The following is a 22,248-nucleotide window of genomic DNA, read 5'->3' as shown; positions in this document are numbered from 1 at the left end:
ACATAATGGCCGTACTCAGCAGCAGTGCTTTGCTCAACACCATCTTCAGTAAAGTGTGTTTACAATTTAAAATAAAGAATTACAAAAATCACAATCAGCAGCCAGAGACAGTATTTGTGTGTGTGTGTGTGTGTGTGTGTGTGTGTGTGTGTGTGTGTGTGTGTGTGTGAGAGAGAGAGAGAGAGAGAGAGAGAGAGAGAGAGAGAGAGAGAGAGAGAGAGAATTGTATTTGCATGAAAGTGTGTGTGCATATGCTATTTTATGCTTTTTGGCCAAAAGCTTAATTTTTTAGCGATCTTTTTGTTGTGCCTGTCTGCGACTCAATATCTCCATTATGTGGTAAATATCAATCTATCCTTTTTATGGCGTTGTCATTATTCCATCCTCAATTTTCCGTTGTTTGACTGAAATTTTCATTTTTTCATGTCACTGTTTCTTTAAATGCTTTCTGTAAACAAACAACATAACTAATTACTGAAATGCCATTGTTTTAACAACAGCAAATGATGAATTTCAGAACAATAGTGATGCCAGGTCTCAATAGTCCTGTCTAGAGGTCATTTGTAAAAAGCTCACAATTTCTCGTATCACACTGGAATGAAACTACTTTATAATAGAAAATATTGTTTCCATCTTCTATCACTACCAGGTAACTTTCATATCTTATGTGCTATGGTCTTTAATTTATTCTTGTGCTGAAGAAAACACTGTGCAATAATCTATAGACAGTTTTCTCCTCTGCTGTTTTATCACATAGAACATAAGGAATACTTTGGAGCAAAGATGATTATTCAACAAATAGCAGAAGCACTGAGTTATCAACAAGCACAGTTTTGCCAGAACTTTCCTTACTAAAATTACAACATGTGGAATATTATTCTATTGTCAGTGCATTACTGCAAATTTCTTTGGAGAGCACATGAGGCAAATCAAGGTATTCCATCCTGGATTTTCCATTGGTTAAATAATGCTTTAATGATGTAGCAACACAACTGTATTGGAATTTCCTTATTATACTGCAGATTGATTATGGTCAATTTATGGCCACTGGATAACCTAGGTTTTCTTAGCACATTTTCCTGGCTAATATATTAATAAATATGGCCAATATCTACAAACATCTAAGATCCACTGTATCATTCATTATCACCAAAATAAAACTGAGGAGCTGTTTATGGCAACAGCAAAATGGCTTTTAAGAAACAATATTTTAAAAATGATTTCCAGAAGATATTTTCATTACAGAAGGATCACCTACATCCATGCTTAAGAATGCATTTTATATCAACTCTTAGTAAATACAACACACACAATTACAAATCACATTTACCTATGAATACACAAAGGAAATGAACTTCAGGCAAATTTTGTTGTATTAACACTGTTTCACTGTTTCCAGTTAAACAAACAAAAATTACTAAATTTAAACATAATTTACAGAACTTAAGATAAAATATGGAGCCATGACATCTGCTATTACTTTACCTGGTGAATAACTTGCCAGCTCGCCTCTTGCATGTTTTGTCTTGCAGTAAGTGCACTGATTTAAGCAACCAGTGTTAATAGGTATTATTTCTATAAGTGGGTTTTTCCGTATTTTGGGAAGCAGTAAAGAAGCTCCACCTTTTTTCTTGCCACCTTCTTTCTTTTGTCCTAGTAATCTTACTGAGTGCCCTGCAAGAAAGCAAGCAATGGTGAAACTATTTAATATGCATGACATAAAATGTTTGATTCAAAATATGAAATTATACACACACCAGAAGTAGTTTTCAGAACTGCAAAAGAGCACTGGACTCAAATAGTATAAGTATAGACTGCGAAAAAACTATATAGCAAATGATTTGTTTGATTACAGGTGAAATTCTTCATATTGACTCATTATTGTAGTTTGTGTTTTTATTTCCATAATTTGTATTCCATGATCCTAATTCATGAACAGAATATTAACTGCTGAACAGTCACTATTACTATCAATTTCAAAGCTGTCAACAACTACTGGGAATTTTCAATTACGTATATTTTCAGTTTAAAATATCATGTGATTACCCAGGTCACTAAATTAAAGTAATGCTGTAGTACTGAATTGATATACAGCTGCTTTCTCTGAAGACAGGCTGTCCAAATTTATATTTTTGTAATTTTTTAAGCGAGTGGATTGTCAGTGGCAAATACACACACCAAAAAAGTTTTGCATCACCTCAGTTCAGAGAGTTCCAGAACCTGTACAGAAAATTGGAATAGAGATCACCATAAACATCATTTCCGCCCTTTATATTGCTCATGAAAACCTCACATCACATGTTGTACCACTGTACAGTGAGACCTTCAGAGGTGGTGGTCCAGATAGCTATACACACCAGGACCTCTAATACCCAGTAGCATGACCTCTTGCATTAATGCATACCTGTATTTGTCGTGACATACTATCCCCAAGTCCATCAAGGCACTGCCAGTCCAGACTGCTCCACTCATCAACGGTGATTCAACTTAGATCTCTCAGTGTGGTTGGTGGGTCACGTCATCCATAAACAGCCTTTTTTTAATCCATCCCATGCATGTTTGATAGGGTCCATGTCTGGAGAAAATACTGGCCACTGTAGTCGAGTGATGTCATTATCCTGAAGGAATTCATTCACAAGATGTGCACAATGAGGGCACAAATTGTCGCCCATGAAGTCAAATGCGTTGCCAATACACTGCAGATAAAGTTGCATTATTGGTACGAGGATGGAATTCACGTATCATACAGCCGTTAGAGCGCCTTCCACGACCACCAGCGGTGTACGTCGGCCCCGCATAATGCCACCCCAAAACAGCAAGGAACCTCCACCTTGCTGCACTCGATGGACTGCGTGTCTAAGTCTTCAGCCTGACCGGGTTGCCTCCGAACACGTCTCCGACAATTGTCTGGTTGAAGGCATATGCAACACTCATTGGTGAAGAGAACATGACGTCAATCCTGAGCAGACTATTCGGCATGTTGTCGGGCCCAACTGTACCACGCTGCACGGTGTCGTGATGGCAAAGATGGATCTTGCGATGGATGTCGCGAATGAAGTTGCACATCATGCAGCCTCCTGCGCACAATTTGAGTCATAACACGACGTCTTGTGGCTGAACGGAAAGCATTATTCAATTTGGTAGTATTACTGTCAGGGTTCCTTCGAGCCATAATCCGTAGGTAGCGGTCATCCACTGCAGTAGTAGCCCTAGGGTGGCTTGAGCGAGGCATGTCATCGACAGTTCCTGTCTCTTTGTATCTCTGTATCTCCTATATGTCCGAACAACATCATTTTGGTTTGCTCCAAGACGCCTGGACACTTCCCTTCTCGAAAGCCCTTCCTGGCACAAAGTAACAATGCACATGCAATCAAACCGCAGTATTGACTGTCAAGGAATGGTTGAACTACAGAAAATGTGAGCCGTGTACCTCCTTGTTGATGGAAGGACTGGAACTGATCGGTTGTTGGACCCCCTCTCTCTAATAGGCACTGCTCATGCATGGTTGTTTACATCTTTGGGTGGGTTTAGTGACATCGCTGAACAGTCGAAGGGACTGTGTCTGTGATACAATGATGATGATGATGATGATGATGATGATGATGATGATGATGATGATGATGATCAGATCCTATACTCCGAGGAGCATAGGGGACGATGCGGGAGACCCGCACCGCTGTAATAGGCAAGATCCTTGTGGAGGTGGTTTGCCATTGCCTTCCTCCAACTGTAATGAGGATGAATGATAATGATGAAGATGACACAACAACACCCTGTCATCTCTAGTCAGGAAAGATCCCTGACCCCGTTGGGAGTCGAACCTGGGACCGCGTGCACGGGAAGCGAGAGCACTACCGCAAGTCCACGAGCTGTGGACTTAGAAACATTTGTTATGCAAACCATGAGTAACCCGGCAGATGTCAATACGGTAACCGAATTCTTGCAATATCCGTACCAGCATGGCATCGTTGACTGTGGCAGTCACTTCTCGTGTTCCCTCCCAGAGCTCTGCTACATCACGTTGTAGAGGCGGTACAAACACCGGATCTTTAATGTGTCCCCACAGAAAAAAGTCACACAGAGTGGAATCTAGTGACTGGGGAGGCCATTTCATGAAACAGCTGTCCCCTTCTGTTGCACGGCACCTGCACTCACCACGTTTGTGACTAGTGCTGACTATCAGCAAATTACTAAACTAAGCTGTGGCGGTATACATGGAAGGAAGAAAGAAAGAAAAAAGAAAGGAAAAAAAATACAATATCCACAGTCTAAGTCCATCTTCAGGAGTTCTGGAAACTGGGGTGAGGCATAACTTTTTTTGATGTGTGTAAATCAAATTAATACCTACATTCTGGGAGCTTTATTTGGTATCTTTGTTGCGTATGGACTGAATAGCACACACTGTTGATATAAAATGTGTGTTATATGTGAAGATAATACTGAATACCCCCCTCCCCCTCCCAGACACACACAAGCACACAAATAATATATTATTTTTTATACAGAGTTCAAGAAATTATGTATTGCTATCCTGTTTTTTTCTTGCTCACAGTCTCCATTCTTTCTGATTAGGTTTGAATGGAGTTGTTATTCTATACACTAGAAACTATTTTGTACCTCTACTTTCAAACTATAAGCCTAGTAAAATAATTCTGAATGTGTGGTTTTAATTATTGTATAGGGGGAAAATGATACAAGCTCAACTGTCAACAGCTAAATAAGCAGAACACATTATCAGTGAAAAATCAAGTCAAGTTGAAATCTGTTTCAATAATGTGTTTCCACAACTAAAGCATTTATTACATTTTATACAATAAGAAAATATTCAAATCATAATCTTTTCTGACTAGCTTAAATGAGACCGTTATCTGGAAAAAAGAGGGTTTGACAGAAACCAGAATATTACAAGTCCTCTGTTTACTATCACTGACCCCTCTCTCAAGACTGCAAATTTAGAAGTACTTAACATATTGACCTACCTTTGCATATTTTTGCACACTCAAATCCAAACCCTCAAGTCTGACTTATTTAACACTGCAGACATCAATGTCACATTCTTCAATGCATGATTCACAAACCTGTGCTTAACAGTTCCCTCAGCAAATGCATGCCAGTCTTTAATGTAGGTGTTATAAACAATGATTTCAACAGTCTCCTTAATAACGTGATACCCAAAGATTTTTGTCTGGTGTATTGGTTAACCTCTTGTACAGAAAGCTTTCTAAACTTGTTTCCTCCAAATTGTCATTTCTTGAAAATGCCTACACAAGTAAACAAGCACTGCAAATGTAAGTATAACAACTACTCGCAATCACACTTGAACAAAACTAACCATGTGTTTGAAAGCATCTTGATTACAAACAGCAGAAACAAAAGAATACCAACCGTTGCATTACAAGGACAAGAGAGCCAACACACTATAATCCCTAACGTGCAATGTAGAGGATATAAAGATCTAAATTATATGCAGAAAAGTGGGTGACAGATAGTGGGCATGGCACATAAACACGCGTGGTAGGAAAATGCTCTTTAAATGCTCGAAAACAATTTTTATCAGCAAAATTCTTTTCAGAGTACTTAAATAAAAGCTTAATCTATGATGAAAACCAAAAGTTGATTTTTTTCGACCTGAACCACCGTATGGTCCCCTTAAGCTGACGAAGGTGGGGAAGCCAAGTTAAGCAGGTGTCGACGACCAGTCCCAGGAAGCGGTAAGTCTGCACTATGTCTAGTAGCTTGTCATCTAGGTAAAGTTCTGAATGGGAGTGGACAGTGCGACGATGACAGAAGCGTATGATGTAAGTTTTAGCAGTCGAAAACTGAAAGCTGTGAGTGTGGGCCCATGACTGCACCTTCTGTACAGTTCCCTGCAGCTGGTGTTCAGCCACAACAATAGAAGAGGAGCAGAAGGAAATAAAAAAACTGTCAGCAAATAGGAGGGGAGATACTGATGATCCTACTGCTAATGCAAGACCACTGATGGCAATTAAAAAGAGTGGAACACTCAGAACAGAGCCCTGTGGGACCCCATTCTCTTGTATATAGGGTGCACTGTGGAAGCACCAACACGTACTCTGAAAGTGCAGAGTGACAAAAAGTTCTGCATAAGATTTGGGAGTGGGCCTCGGAGACCTGAATTGTGCAGAGTAGCGAGGATGTGGTGTTGCCAAGTGATATTGTAGGCCTTTGTGAGCTCAAAAGAGATGGCAGTCAGGTGTTGTCGCCAGGATAATGCCGATTGAATGGCAGACTCCAGGTGCACCAAGTTGTCGATGGTGGAGTGCCCTTGGCGGAAACCACCTGGGGACGGAGCCAGAAGATCCCAAGACTCAAGAAGCCAACACAGCTGCCAGCTCACCATATGTGAGGCTGATAGCTATCAACATCTAGTGGGTTCTTACCAGGCTTTAGCACTGGAACGATAATACTTTCTCGCCACTGCGATGGGTATTTGCCATCGCTCCAGATGCGGTTGAAGACAACAAGGAAGTGGCACTGGGAATCTGCTGACAAGTGTTTCAACATTTGCGAATGGATTTGGTCTGGGCTAGGGGATGTGTCAGGGCAGTCAGCAAGTGCACTGATAAATTCCCACTCACTGAAGGGAGCATTATATGGCTCAGGGTGGCATGGAGGAAAAGAAAAGTCATTCCACTCACTGTTTGAGAATACGAAAGGCGGTTTGGTAATTTTCAGGCACAGAGATGCGAGCATAATGCTCAACAAGACACTCTGCAACTGCGTCTGGATCAGCAGATACAGCTCGATCTGTGGAAATTCCAGGTACACCTACAGTGGGTCTGATAGTCGTAAAGTTGGTGGAGGTTCGACCAAACCTGGGAGTGGGAGGTTTGTGTTCCAATGGTGAAGACACAGCATTCCCAACACTTTTGCTTCCTTTGTTTGATGTGGAGGCGAACCTGGGCATGGACTCGTTTGAAAGCAGTAAGGTTCTCCAGGGAGGGGTGACACTTACGACGTTGGAGGGGCAGCCTACAGTCTCTAATGGCCGCAGCAATTTCAGCCAACCACCAAGGCACTGACTTCTGCTGGGGGCATCTGGAAGAACAAGGGAATACCAATTCAGCTGCGGCAATAATGATATTAGTGATGGTGTGAATCATATCATCGACAGTGGCATGCAATGGAAGGTCAAAGGTGGTAGTGGATGTGAAAGTGTCCCAGTCAGCCTTGGGATGAGCCCACGTGGGCAAGTGTAGAGGTGAGGGATGGTGGGGTAGGGACAGGATGAGTGGAAAGTGGTCACTACCACACAAGTCATTACGTGCACTCCAGCGGATAGATGGGAGAAGGCTAGGACTGCAAACTGAGAGATCAATGGCCGAATATGTGCCATGTGCCACATGTGGGGGCACCTGCATTAGGAGGCAAAGGTCAAGTTGAGTTAGTAAGTCCTCAATGTCTTTGCTGTGGCTAGTAACCTTGGCTCCATCCCATAATGGGTTATGGGTGTCAAAATCACCCAGAAGGAGAAATGGTGGGAGGAGCTGCGAAATGAGTGCAGCCAATACATGGGTGGTGTGTCACCATCTGGAGGGAGCTAGATGTTACAGATAGTAATTTCCTGCATTGTCCTCATACTGACAGCCACTGCTCCTAAAGGTGTTTGAAGGGGTACAAGTGCATTACAGACAGAGGCAAGGACAAAGATGCAAACTCCTCCATAGGCAGTATGGTTTTCGTAGTACCCCCGATAGCCACAAAGGATGGGGATCCGTATTGCAGGAAACCAGATTTTCTGAAGGACAATGCAAAATGCAGGTGAATGCTTAAAAGTTGATGTAACTCAGCCAGGTGGGAGAAAACACTGCAGTAGTTCCACTGGAGGTGGATCACCTGCCGCCACCGGCTGAGTGTTGGCATCCAGTACCATTCCATCCGAGGCATCAGCGAGATCTAGGTCCTCAGGGGATGCCAGAATATCCACCTTGTCCTCAGACACAGAGCTGTGGGACAGTGCTGGTGCGGGGGCCACTGTAGGCTCCTTTTCCTTAGTCAACTTCTTCTTTGGTGGTTAGTCCTCTCGCTGCTCCTTAGGGGCTTGCTGGGAGGGCTTTTTGGAAGTAGTTTCAGGGACAGAGGAAGACTGTGAAGCCCTTTGACCAGCAGCCAATGGCTCTTTCAGCCACTGGTTGGTGTCCACTTGGCAACTGGGGCAGGTGGGGGGTGTGGAAGGTAGGGTCCCAAGGGAACCATTCTGGTTGAGAGGGGCTAGAGGAGGCTGTTTCTTCTGCTTCTTCTCCAGCTGGGGTGGGGACCAATGTCCTCAGCAATTGGGGGGAGGGGGGGGGGGGGCACATATTCCCGAAGTTGAAGCTTTCGGAGCAACAGAAGACGACTTGTCCCCACCCAGCTTGAGTAATGTTAGATGATCCTTTCATATTTGTCCAGGGTCTTGTACTCCATAATTTTCCGCTCCTTTTGGAGACCCAGGCAGTCCAGTGAGCAGGGGGAATGATGCTCTCCACAGTTCAGAGAGGTGGGAGGAGGCACACATGGAGTCTTCAGATGCAGCAAATGTCTGCACCAGGAGAACATGTGCTTGAATTTCCAGCACTTAAAAGTACTGCATAGGGGGAGGATAATGAGGTTTGGCGTCACAGCAGTCTACTATCACCCTGAACTTTTCACGTAACGAATCACCCTCAAAGGCCAAGATGAAGGCACCGGTAACAACTCTATTGTCTTTGGCTCCCTTGCAAATGCACTGGACGAAACGAATACCCCATAGTTCTAAATTGGCATGCAGCTCATCATCAGTCTGCAACTGGAGCTCACTATGAAAAATAATTCCCTGGACCATGTTGAGACTTTTATGGGGAGTGACCAAAACACGAATATCACCCAGCTTGTCACAAGCGAGTAACACCCGGGACTGGGTGGGGAATACTGTCTGAATCAAACTGACCCACTGCGCATTTTGGACAGTGCTGTCACTTCCCCAAACTTATCCTCCAAGTGTTCAACAAAAAGCAGAGGCTTCGTATCCAGAAAGGAGTTCCTAACAGTTCTGCTGCACACTAAGTAATGAGGCGAATATGGGTGGATCCTGTCGTTCTGAAGCCTTACGTTCCTCCCAAGGTGTTGCTGGCGAGGGGAACAATTTGGGGTCACACCTGTCAGCATTGAAATCAACCTTTTCTTTCTTAGAGACTGCTGGGACCATTCGGTCCCCAGAAAAAGATGGCTAGGTCCACTTCAGTGTGGGTCATCCACCCTGATGCCCCCCACTCTGATAAGGGGCTCTCCCCACAGGCACCACCCAGCCACAGCAAAGGCCACCTGGCATGATGGCCATTGCTGGGAGTCCTGATGACCCAGGAAGACAGACAGCTACTCCTTGGCATACATGGGGAGTTTACAACTAAGGCATCAGCAGCATGATCCCTGTGTTGTCTGGGGGCTGCCACCAAATGGTTACATGAGGACCCCATCACAACAGAATGACTACCGTGCTGGATATTGGGTGCAGAGAAATACAAAATATTGTCATGGGAGTGAAAGAGGACAGGAGACAACAGAATTAGATGACATACCCCCAAAGGTGTTGTCGGCAAATAGTTGAATTGCAGGTGGAGATGTAAAGCCATGACAAGAAAAGGTGCAGGAGATCAAATCTAAAGGTCCTATGGATAACAGGTGCACCACATAAGGCATCATTCCCCAAATTTCCTGCACTTCTGTAGAATTTGAGAAACTACAGAATGTCATATGTGCTTACTGCAGGTAGTGTACTGCAGTTCTGTTTGTTACTGGACTCAAATGTGTGCTGTATATCCTGTTTCAGAGAGACATCATTTTTGACAATATCTATGAATCAATTATTAAAAATATTGCTAACTAGAAGGGGATCAGAGATATCATCATTATTAACAGTTAATTGTACATTATCAATTTTACTTTCTGTTTCATTGTTTCCGATCTTATTACGACTGACCAGCAAGGCTTTGAAACATTATCAGAACCTCGTATCTGTTGGCTGATTCTTTCTGCTTTTGATATCCTGATTCTTTGTGGATCTTATATTTGTACTGCTCGTAGTGTTCTTTTAAGTGGTTTTCGATGAATGCTCTCTCTCTCAATTTCATGCAGATACAAAATATTCAGTTCTTCATAGCTAGAGGTACTACATCAATGATTAGTGTAATACTTGGTGAGAAAATAATAACTAGGGTGGAAACATAAAAAATTTAAAATGTCAATATTGACAAAAATTTAAATGGAAAAAAATTGTGGAACTTCTAAAATAACTTAGTTCAGCTGCATTTGCATTTATAATGATTTCAAATCTTGTGGAGAGACAAATCAGTAAGGTGATATACTTTGCTATTCAATAATGTCATATGGAATGGTAGATAAACTTTACAAAAGACGGAGTGCATTACTAAAAAACATCTGGTAAGAAACGTATATCATGCTCAACCAGGGTCATCTTGCAAACATCTACTTAAGGAGTTATGCATTCTGACAACTGCCTCACAGTATATTTGTTCCCCCATGGAGTTGGTTGTAAATAACCCCTCCAGTTCAAAAGGAACAATGGTGTACATAATTACAACCAGAAGAAAAAAAATGACATTCATTATTCCAAATTAAGGTTGTCTTTAGCAGCAAAGGAAGTACACAATGCACAAACCAATTTTTTTTAATCAGTTCTAACAATGCCATAAAATGTCTGACAGATAGTATGGTTAAATTTGAAAACAAACTTAAAAAATTTCCTTCTTGATGACTACTCTACAGAAGAGATTCTAATTTTGTAAAGCATAAAACGTGATGGGTAAGAATAATTAACTCACAACAGCACTACAAATGATTAATTTGTTGAGGCTCAGCATGTAGCTATATTTACATATGAATTTGTAATGTGAACGTAAAATGACTCATTCCACATCATTACGATTAATCATACAAGTGAGCCATGGAATATGAAATTATCAACTAACTTACTAACTGTGTTAATCTGGTGAATTTTGAACTGAGTATCCACCATAGGCAGTTATTTTCTTGATTACTACAACATAGAAAAGGATGAAAAATTCTTTGAGTTTGTGTCACTTACTGACCTGTACAAAGAGATACATGTGTTATAAGTTGATCAGCAAACTAAATTGTGCCTTATTTAATTTGAAGAGAAAATGAACACCAAATTATACAGTGTTGTGAACATAACTGAATAACAGGTCATCACTATCAATAAGCATAGGAAAAAAAAATATAGCAGAAATTCTATGAGACTTATGACACAAAGGCACATGGGCCAGGTTGGTATGCTACAGGTAGATGAAAGTGCTGACTCATGAAGGAATATTTTGAATTACTGCACATAATATGTTTATTTAAATTCTAAGACAAGAACGTAAGTATAATAGGAAGACATTTTATAAAGTAAATAGTGTTTTTAAGTGTTTGTGTGGTACTACTTATTTGCAGCATGTGGTGCAGATAGTGTGGTCAGACTAATCCTTACTAAACTAAGGGTTAGTACTTTCTTCTGTCGCCCCCTTCATGTATGAATAGCAATGGGAAATATATTTGCTTTGGGCCAATCCATACCAAGTGGATCAGCACTGCTTGCTTAACCATCTCAGAAAAAAATTATATTCACTGGGTGAATTCCCTCATATTTGGTGGACTCAAAAATATTTTTAAATTTTTTTATTGTTATCATTTAGAAACAGTGGCCACTTTTGTTTCAGGCCAAAGCATTCTTTCGCACTTACAAGACTCTGTGCTTTTTAAATTATTCAGTAATGGGTTGCTCCAGACATTTCAAATAAAAAGCATGTAGTTCAGCACATACTGGGCTATATATTAAAACCATGAGTACCTAGTTGAATGCATTCCTTAATATATTTTAATGGCTATATTTTTGAACAGTATTTTTCCAAAGAAAGAGTAATTTCTCAGCCTTGATATTTTTTGTTCTACTACACTACAGAGTACAGCTACTTTTTATTAAGTATCAACAATGAAAAGCTTACACTTAAAAAAAACTATTTAAAAAAAACCAGATGTTTTGAATTTTTTCATTCTTTGGCCTGCAATATCATTGTTAGGGGACCAGATAAAAAATTGAAAATTACACTCTTAATATATCTTTATGATATCATACTTCAATATAAATTTCATCTTTGAGACTTAAGGAGATGTTAAGAAAAATATTACCAATATGAACCAAAAATATGTTTCATAATATGTGCAATATCTGTACTAATGGATAAAGTGTATAAGTTACATAATTTAAACATGTCTATGAACACTTTTTAAAATGACTCAACTAATTACCTTCACTCGTTCTTACCTTACTTGTTTTTACTATGTCGTTCATTGAGCAATGAAGAAATTTCTTTACTGAGTTTGGCAGTTATTTTAAAAGTTCAACCGGTTGCAGTTGTTAATTCCAGGGGAAACTGCTTCCTCAGTACATTTTTAACTGGCATCCAGACTTGAGCCTTTTAAACTTTTTAACTTGGTCCTGGTATGTGGTAAAATGTAACCTGCATGTCTTGGTTTTGACAATCAATATTATCAACTTCAGTAATCCACAACTACTTGGCACAAACACAAGCCATTATGTTCTTATTTTGAAGTGTCAGTGGTACAAGTTGTCCATACTGATGAAGTTCACTATCAGGGGATGTTGATGTGAACTTACACTTGAGCAAGTTGTGTGACTGAAGTATAAAACAATGAAAAGATAAGGAGCCTTTAATCTTCTGACAAGTGTTGAATCTTTCCTCCAAGACACGCATAGATTTCTTGTACTGTCTCATATTTTACAAAAACATAAATAATCCCTTTTAGCTGTTCTTTACAGAATTTAAACATTTCTTGAGGTGTCAAGATCTGGTTTTCATAGGTCCGCTGCAGACAAGCTTTTGTGACAGGTCAATTTGTTGTACCCCTGACACCATCACATACATTCTTCCCACGGCACGATGCAAAAAAGGCCATTCTGAATCAAGTCCATGGTATTCTTTGTGAAAGGGGTGTTAATAATTTTTTTGGTTTTGTTTTTATATTGGGTTGCAGCACCATCAGAGTAGTACATCAGTTTGCTTATGGAACAGTGTTGTTGTTTCATGTAGTTGTTAATCATAGTTTAAGAGCATGCAAGAGAATAGCGTTGTGTTCAGGGTAGCCACTTATGACATAAAAACTGTATCTCTCTAGTTTATCTTGATCTTTATAATAGTACTCGGTAGTGAAGCCACTTTATAAAAAGGGAGACAGGGATAATGTTGACAATTTTAGACCTATTTCTATGCCATCGGTGTTTGCTAAAGTTATCGAGAAGGTTGTATATATAAGGTTACTGGAGCATTTAAATTCACATAATTTGCTGTCAAATGTACAGTTTGGTTTTAGAAACGGTTTAACAACTGAAAATGCTATATTCTCTTTTCTCTGTGAGGTTTTTGGACGGATTAAATAAAAGGTTGCGAACGCTAGGTGTTTTCTTTGATTTAACAAAGGCTTTTGACTGTGTTGACAACAACATATTACAGCAGAAGTTGGACTATTATGGAGTAAGGGGAGTAGCTTATAATTGGTTTCCCTCTTACTTTAAAAACAGAAAGCAGAAGGTAATTCTCTGTAATATTGAGAGTGGTAGTGATGTTCAGTCCCAATGGGGCACTGTTAAGTGGGGCGTTCCCCAAGGGTCGGTGCTGGGTCCACTGCTGTTTCTTATTTATATAAACGATATGCCTTCTAGTATTACAGGTGATTCCAAAATATTTCTGTTTGCTGATGACACCAGCTTGGTAGTGAAGGATCTTGTGCGTAATACTGAAATAGAATCAAATAATGTAGTTCATGAAATAAGTTCGTGGCTTGTGGAAAATAATTTGATGCTAAATCACAGTAAGACTCAGTTTTTACAGTTTCTAACTCACAATTCAACAAGAACCAATATTTTGATCAGACAGAATGGGCATATTATAAGTGAGACGGAACAGTTCAAGTTCCTAGGCGTTCGGACAGATAGTAAGCTGTTGTGGAAAGCCCACGCCCAGGATCTTGTTCAGAAACTAAATGCTGCTTTATTTACCATTAGAACAGTATCTGAAATAAGTGACGACAGTTCAACACGAAAAGTAGTCTACTTCGCATATTTCCATACACTTATGTCGTATGGTATTATTTTTTGGGGTAATTCTTCTGATTCAAAAAGGGTATTTTTGGCTCAAAAACGGGCTGTTCGAGCTATATGTGGTGTAAGTTCGAGAACCTCTTGTCGACCCCTATTCAATAGTCTTGGAATTCTGATATTGCCCTCACAGCATATATTTTCTTTAATGTTGTTTGCTGTTAGCAATACTAGCCTATTCCCAAGACTTAGCAGCTTTCACTCAGTTAATACTAGGCAGAAATCAAATCTGCATGTGGAATGCACTTCCCTGACTCTTGTGCAGAAAGGAGTGAAGTATCTGCTGCATCCATTTTCAATAAGCTACCACATGAGCTCAAAAATCTTAGCAATAGCCCAAACACTTTTAAGTCTAAACTAAAGAGTTTCCTCGTGGCTCACTCCTTCTATTCTGTCGAGCAGCTCCTGGAAGAGCTAAAAAATTAAGCGGGTTCCAGTGTTACATTGTTGATTTTCTTTATTTAAACTTAAGACTTATCACCTGAATATGTTTTTTATATTTCATTTTATCTGTTTCTACTATCGTGTTATAATTCCATGTATTGACTCGTTCCATGACCATGCAGACTTCTCCTTAATTTGGTCCCACGGAACAATAAATAAAAATAAATAAATAAGAACACAAACGGGTGAACTATGGGCTGTTTGTTTACCCAATGGTCCCTTGTACTTCATATTGAACAACAAAGGAATAATTTTTAGAAAAGCCAGCAAGAACTAAACATTTATCAACTGCCAAGGTTTTCGTTGTGTCTTAGAAATTTACTCTGAGCTTTGGCATTAAATGGTGCATTTTAATGTTTTCAAGGATAGCTACCAACATTTCAAAGAACTCTTCTCATGGTTTTATAATTGTCACTATTTCCATTTTGCATTGTATCACCCATTGTTCATATTCTATACTGTCATGCATTAAATCATCTTCTTCCGATACTTCTGATATCAAGGGCAGCTTGCTTGCCTGGACAGACTTGACATTTTCCCATGATCACAAAACTGTAACTGTCAATACTGCAAACCAGAACTTCCAAAAGATCTTTATAGTCAACTCTAAGACTGGCTCAAACTATCACCAAATTTACATTCTGGTGATACAAACAAATGCAGTAACTTTGGGTGCCATCTGCCCCTACAAGAATACACTATTTTGATCTCAACTTGCAAAATCCTAACCTTCCAGTTTTAATTTCAGGATTTTCTTTTTTGAATTCTGTGAATAGCTCATTTAAATTAAACAATATTAATCTTTTTTGTCTCTGAACCTAGTAGCATTTTCTTTAACAAAAACACAATATTTTTTTGCTAGGCATCAAACGGCTGTTATTGTCATTTTCATAAAACCTAATACCCTATTTGATCATGTTTTCATCTATGAAATTATATGAATTTTTCTTTTTAATGAAGATAAAATTCCCTACTTTTAGTAACTTCCTTGTTAATTTAACCAAACATTCTGCGACATTAAATTCATCCCTAACTTTTGCTCAACTTCAAGGATTTGATGGTATACTGATAATTTTAAATTTATCCTCTTTGTTTGAAATATGACATTTAGTTTTTCTTTCAATCATCATATTCAGTCAGAGAATTTTTAGAACTTTCATCTGGCTTTGTGCAACTTTTCTTTTTAAATGAAACTTCCAAATTTTTTTGGCAGTAGTTGCCAATTTGTCACTTTTTGCATTCAATGCAAAAGGTCTTTTCTCTTAACTTAGTTTTCTAATTTTACTAGCAGGCAATTCACTTAGAATTTCACAAGCTAAATCCACTTTTTTTTATAGATTCTGATGAGTGACAAAATTACTTATCTGAACTATCACTATCCCTTTCTTTGTTAATGATAAATATCTTAGAATAACATGATGGACACAATCACTTTCCTGATATTATATTGATAAAAGGGCTTTTATCTTTAGAATAATGATCAAATTTTATTGCTTTCAGATCTTTTGTTATACGCTTCGTAGATATGTTATAAGGGTCTAAGAAAGACTGGTCAAAAAGGTGATTAAATTTCTTTAATTATTTAATTTCATGGTGATTACAAGTTGATTTAACCTCTGAGCCAACTCGTAAGCAAAATAACACTTTCTTCTTCACTGTAATCTTGTATTAAAGTAATGTCTTTAGGAAACACTTCATATACACATTTAATGTTAAGAACAACAACAGAGCAAAGACTCCATTGTTCAACTGCACACTTCAAGAGCTCATTGTTAACTGAGTATGAGTGAACAGATGTTGGTGGAAGGGGAAAGACAACACACTGACTTGTACAGGCATGTCTGTGAGCCTGTCCAGACTTGCAGATGCTATCTACTACACTCTAAAGTATCTATTCGTGTAGTGAAGTAGCACAAAAAATATTATGGCTGAGAAATTACTCCTCCTTTGGAAAAATACTGTATAAAAAGAGTTTTTTTTTAAATTTGGGACCAAAAACTTTGTGCCTTTAAAAATATATTAAGTATTAAATTCAGCTAGGTGATCATGATTTTAATATATAGTCCAGTGTGTGCTGATAACCAATAAAAATTTTTAAAAATTATTTTTGAGTCCACCAAACAGGAGGGAATTCATACAGCAAATATCAAATTTTTCTGAGATGCCTGATCAACCTTTTCTTTTTCTTTTTTTTTTTTTTTTCCTGGCCCACTTGGTATGGAATGATCCACTTTGTTGGTTAAGCATTACTAAATGTGTCAGGTAGATTAAAAATTAGTCAAACATCTTGTAATAGAAATCAGAAGATTGAACAAAATTTAGCAGTTGTAAGGGAACAGTTCAATTTAGCACAAGTGAGTAAATTCATGTGTGGATCCATGCATTTGAACAAGGCACACCACTACATTCTAAGGCTTTAAATGTGGCAACTCTACACCAGCAAGAAACTGTTTAAGGATAAAATAACAATGGGGCTGTTGATGCAGCCATTCTGGTATTCATTGATTTACATAAATAAATGTAACAAAGAAAACTTTGAAACTTCATAGAACAAGAAACTTTTGTAATATCAGCATAATGATCATCATCATCCGCATTTCACCATTATTTCTTGGACCTCTTTAATCTCCACTGATTGCAGGAAACTTTCTATTTTATTATTACTCCTGGCTGATTCATTTCTCTCTCTCTCCACTTATTATCTCTAAAACAAGAAGTAATGGTGATTAAAGTCTTAAAATTTGATGCCAAGTTCTAACAGTTTCTACATGTCCACCCACAACTTTCCAGTGCAATTATTAAGCTCATCCTACCACATTGTCTTCAAATTTTATCATAATTTTTAAGAACTTAAAGCTACACGAAATACTGTAATGAACAAGTACCCATGAAGTATACTACAATACCTTTTAATGTTTCTTCAACTACTTCTACAACACGATCAATTTGTTGCACACCAATTACACTTAATCCAGATAGAAAATCAGACTTTGGAGCACCCTGTGGAACACAGCCAGCAACTACAACATGTTTTCCTAGTTTCTGACCTGCTTCTATTTCATTTCTGAAACATAAAGGAAAATATAAACACATAAATAAAGTAATAATTTAAATCACAATAACACCACAGTTGTCAACATTACTCAGAAGTAATCAATTCAGTTTCGACACACTAATGACAGTACAACACAGTAACCATCCCTCTATCAAAGTTAACAGGTGGTGCTTACTTCCTTCCAGTTGGACTACAAATTTTTGTTACACTGAAACATCAATTCTCATTATCCTTATCACACTCCTCATTAACCAACTTCAAGTAGCTGAGAATGTTATGCAACTCTATTCTACAACAAGCATAACTGTTCTTTGGCGTACTACCAGACAATAATGACTTGTTAACACGAAACTGCCATCTTTGGGTACCACTGCGCATACTTGGTTCCTCTCTGAAATATTGTTTGCACTTTATGTAAGCTGTTTCTAAACATGCTCCTTGTTGCTCCCCCTTTCAACTACACACATATTTTGTAGATCAAGGAATTCATTGTACTGTTTTCTTCCAAAATGTGTATCTGCTTGACAGCATTAATTTTCACAATAAGTACTGTTGAGACTGAATAAATGAAAGCTGTTTAACTACTTCTTTTATCTAAATTTATCAGCTGAACTGAGTTTTTCACTTTAGTTTGTACTGGCTATGGCAGTGAGGAGTGCTTGAAACCTAAAATGCACTACTTGGCACCAGGGCAAGGAATATTTGATGAGGAAAAATAATTAACAAATACAAGACCTCTGTTACATAACCACCACTCACAGATTAGGTCTTAGACTTGTTCAACTAGCTGAATGCTGCCTACAATGCAGTACGAGCGATCTATCATCGTGGGACACGTGACTGGTATACCACCAGTCCCTAATGTCAGTAAAGTTGTGAGGATGTACCATAAATCAAGCGCAAGTCTTTCTGCTCTAAAGACTGCGACCCTAACCATTCAGCTACGAAAGTGGTAATAGTAGTAGTAGTAGTAGTAGTAGTAGTAGTAGTAGTAGTAGTAGTAATTATGAAGATGATGATGATGATGATGATGATGCGACCTCTTGGATGCCAATATAAAATATAGCTTAACAATATTCCAAGTGATATGGAAACAAAACGACAGTGGACAATTACTTCTGATGACTTAGCACAGTGGCTCATACTGCCCACTCTACGCCTAAGAACCATTATGGCTTAATAATAATAATAATAATAATAATAATAATAATAATAATAATAATAACAATAAATTGTTGCTGAATTGAGCAACACTATAAGTGTTTAAAGATCCTGTTTATTGTTAACCATAAGTACTATGTCAACAGCACATAAACTATTGATTTTTCACTTTAGCTCCAATGTTTATCACTGCTATCTGCAATATTTTCTTAGGGAAAAAAATTGCACACTGGGGACAATACAATGCAGCCTTGAACACCTCTGTGGATTCAGAGAATGTTGGATAGTTAATCATTAATGTTTTACTGAGCTTCTTGGTCCCACTACAGATTTAATATGCACTTTACCTGTCTCAGTAATATTAAGTCTGTAAGAGTTTCTGTTAATTGACTTTGGTGCACCGCCTTACTGCCATTCTTAGTAACAGTTAAACAGTGCGACTACAGCATTAAACTGTGTGCTGTCTCTGCAAAGAAACTTCTAAGGAAACAGTAACTACTGAACAATAGGTTCATCTTCAACTGCCCGTTACACCAAAACTTACAAAACTCCAGGGCTTGCAGGAAAGTCTGTCATATTCTATAAAGAATTTGCAACTTAATTAGCCCCTCTTTTGGCCATAATATACCTTAGATCCTTCGAACAAAAACCTGTGCCCAGTGGTTGAAAGGAAGTGCAGTTCACAAACCTGTTTACAATATGGATAGAAGAAGTGATCTGCAAAACTACCATCCAATATCTACAACAGCCATTTTTTGTAGAATCTTAGAACATATTCTGATCTCAAATGTACTGGGGTATCTTGAATGAAATGACCTCCTCCATGACAACCAGTCTGGATTCTGAAAACGTAAGTCATATGAAATCTGGCTTGCATTTCTCTCAAATGACATCTTGAAAGCAATGGATTGAGACAGTGAGATATAGTGTTTCTTGACATTCAAAAGGCATTGGACACACACACACTTTTGTTTAAAGTATGGTCATATGGTATATCAATCAAGATTTGTGATTGGACTGAAAAATCCCTTGACGGGGGGACACAGCAGTTACCTCGGATGGAGATCACTGACAGCAGTAAAAGTAACTGCAGGTGTGTTACAGGGAAGTGTGTTGGGATCCTTATATTGTACAGTATATTAATGATTATGCAGTTATAAAAAGAATGGCACAAATATCATCACATCGTGATAAGATTTAAAACAGGCAATTTATTTTAAATGTACAGAAATGTAAATTTGTGCACTTCACAAAATACAAAAACATTGTATGCTATAACTACAAGATCAAAAAATTATAGTCTGAATCAGTCAACTGATACAAATTTCTGTATGTAACAACTTATAGGGATAAAAATTTGAAATGATTGCAGAAGCTTAGCCATAAATTAACCAGATGACAGACTTCAGATTTTTGGTTGGGTACTAGGAAAGTCATTCTATAGGAAAATGTAATCGATCTGTAAAGAACATTTCTTGCAGTACGCTCATTCTAGGATTTGCGAAGCCTGAACTTCAGGATTGTTTGATTCATGGGAGTGTGTCACAAAGATACTGAAAAACATGAACTAGCCGATGTTTGTAGATGGGATGCAAACTATCCTGCAAAAGCCTACTCAAATAGTTTCAAGATCCAGCATTAAGTTGGAAATCTAAAAACATACTATAACCCCTTATTACGTATAAATCCTGATGGAAAAACAACAACAAGGTTAGACTTATTATGGCGTACACAGAGGCAATTGAGTAATCATTCTTCTCACATTACATAGGTGAAATGGTAAGGCGAAAATATGTGATAAGGTGTAAAATGGGAATTATCCTCTGTCATGCACTTTACAGTGGTTTGCAGAGTATATATGCAGGCATAATTACTGTTGTTTCCTTATACTTAAATTTTTTTTTCTAAGCCAAAATATGAATCACTAACGAAATTTCACGTTTTTATGTGCTCTTCAGGCAGAGACTATTCAGAGGATGTTACCATCAAGAGAAACAAAACTGGCATTCTACAGTTTGGAGTGTGGAATGTTAGATGCCTTAATTGGGCAAGTAGGTTAGAAAATTTTAAAAAGGAAATGGATTGGTTATGGTTGGATGTAGTGGGAATTAGTGGAGTTTGGTGGTAGGAGTAACAGGACTTCTGGTCAGGTGAATACAAGGTTATAAATACAAAATCAAATAGGGGCAATGCAGTAGCAGGTTTAATAATGAATAAGAAAAGGGGAATGTCAGTAAGCTATTATGAACAGCATAGTGAATGCATTTTTGTACCTGGAGTTTGCTTGTTTGTTGTTGTAGCCAAGATAGACATGAAGCCCACACCCACCTCAGTAGCCCCACGTTATATGCCAACTAGCTCTGCAGAAAATGAAGAGATTGAAGAAATGTATGAGGAGATAAAAGAAATTATTCACATAGTTAAAGGGGACAAAAATTTAATAGTGATGGAGAACTGGAATTAAATAGTAGGAAATGGAAGAGAAAGAGAAACACTATGTGAATATGGACTTGAGGGAAAGGATTGAAAGAAGAAGCCGCCTGGTAGAGCTACGCAAAGAGCATAAGTTAATCATTGCTAACACTTGGCTTAAGGGCCTGTAACCTTCCTGGCCTCAACCTTCCTTAGTCACTGTCCTCACCCATAGAGCCCCCTCCCTGTTCCCATTCCAGCACTACACAGCCATCATTTCACTGCCACACCCAGTCTTTTAATTTCTTTTATTTTTATTTCTCTCCTTTTGGCTACTTCCCCCTCCCCCCTCCGTACCTTCTCTCCTACCCTCCGTCTGAACTGCAACACTTCACTGTCCGCCAATCCAACCATGCTATCTCTGCCCCTCCCCACCCCAGCCTCCTCCTTACCCTCACCCAGTCGCCACTCCCATCATGCTGGTGTTGCTGATCACAGTATAATTTCAGCTCTCTGAGACTGCAGATATGTGTGCAAGTTGCGCATGCATGAGTGTGTGTGGGCGTGTGTTTATGTGTGTCTACTGCTGACGAAGGCTTTAATGGTCCAAAGTTATGATTGTGTGAATCTTTTTATTGTGCCTACCACAGCTCAGCATCTCCGCTATATGGTGAGTAGCAACTTTCCTTCTCTCGTATTGTTATGTTCCCATCCTGGATTTTCCATTGTTTGATTAATCAGAAGTTTGTAGTATGAATTACAATACACTTAATGTAGTTCCCAGCTTTGGAGTTTCAGTCCGATTTGTCTTGCAATATTCTATGGTCCTGAGTTTCTAAAATGAAAAAGGACACCAATCTAGCAGAAAGTGGAGAAAATCCATCACATATGGTGAGAAACTGAAGGGGAGCTGACGTATACAGTGACCTTGATCTTACCATTCCACATGTTCACATCAAGATAGCCACTACAAGAAAATGCTTCCTCACTCAAAGGAAGA

At 38.7% G+C, this 22,248-nt stretch overlaps 1 protein-coding gene across 2 annotated transcripts in view; it reads right to left on the bottom strand.

Annotated features, from left to right (window-relative positions):
• The window catches only part of LOC126353989 (threonylcarbamoyladenosine tRNA methylthiotransferase), a 107,863-nt gene that overhangs the window by 35,624 nt on the left and 49,991 nt on the right, over nt 1–22,248 (bottom strand). For both annotated transcript variants that reach the window (XM_050003290.1, XM_050003291.1), the window contains 2 exons: nt 17,527–17,684; nt 1,486–1,674 (listed from right to left, as the gene is read on the bottom strand). In XM_050003290.1, the coding sequence (XP_049859247.1) occupies nt 1,486–1,674; nt 17,527–17,684 (347 nt within the window). The remainder of the gene's footprint in view (nt 1–1,485; nt 1,675–17,526; nt 17,685–22,248) is intronic.

Source organism: Schistocerca gregaria, chromosome 3, assembly GCF_023897955.1.
Source record: "Schistocerca gregaria isolate iqSchGreg1 chromosome 3, iqSchGreg1.2, whole genome shotgun sequence".
Lineage (NCBI taxonomy): Eukaryota > Metazoa > Arthropoda > Insecta > Orthoptera > Acrididae > Schistocerca > Schistocerca gregaria.
The sequence above is the reverse complement of the archived record's forward strand: the minus strand, read 5'-3'. Positions and strand labels throughout refer to the sequence as shown.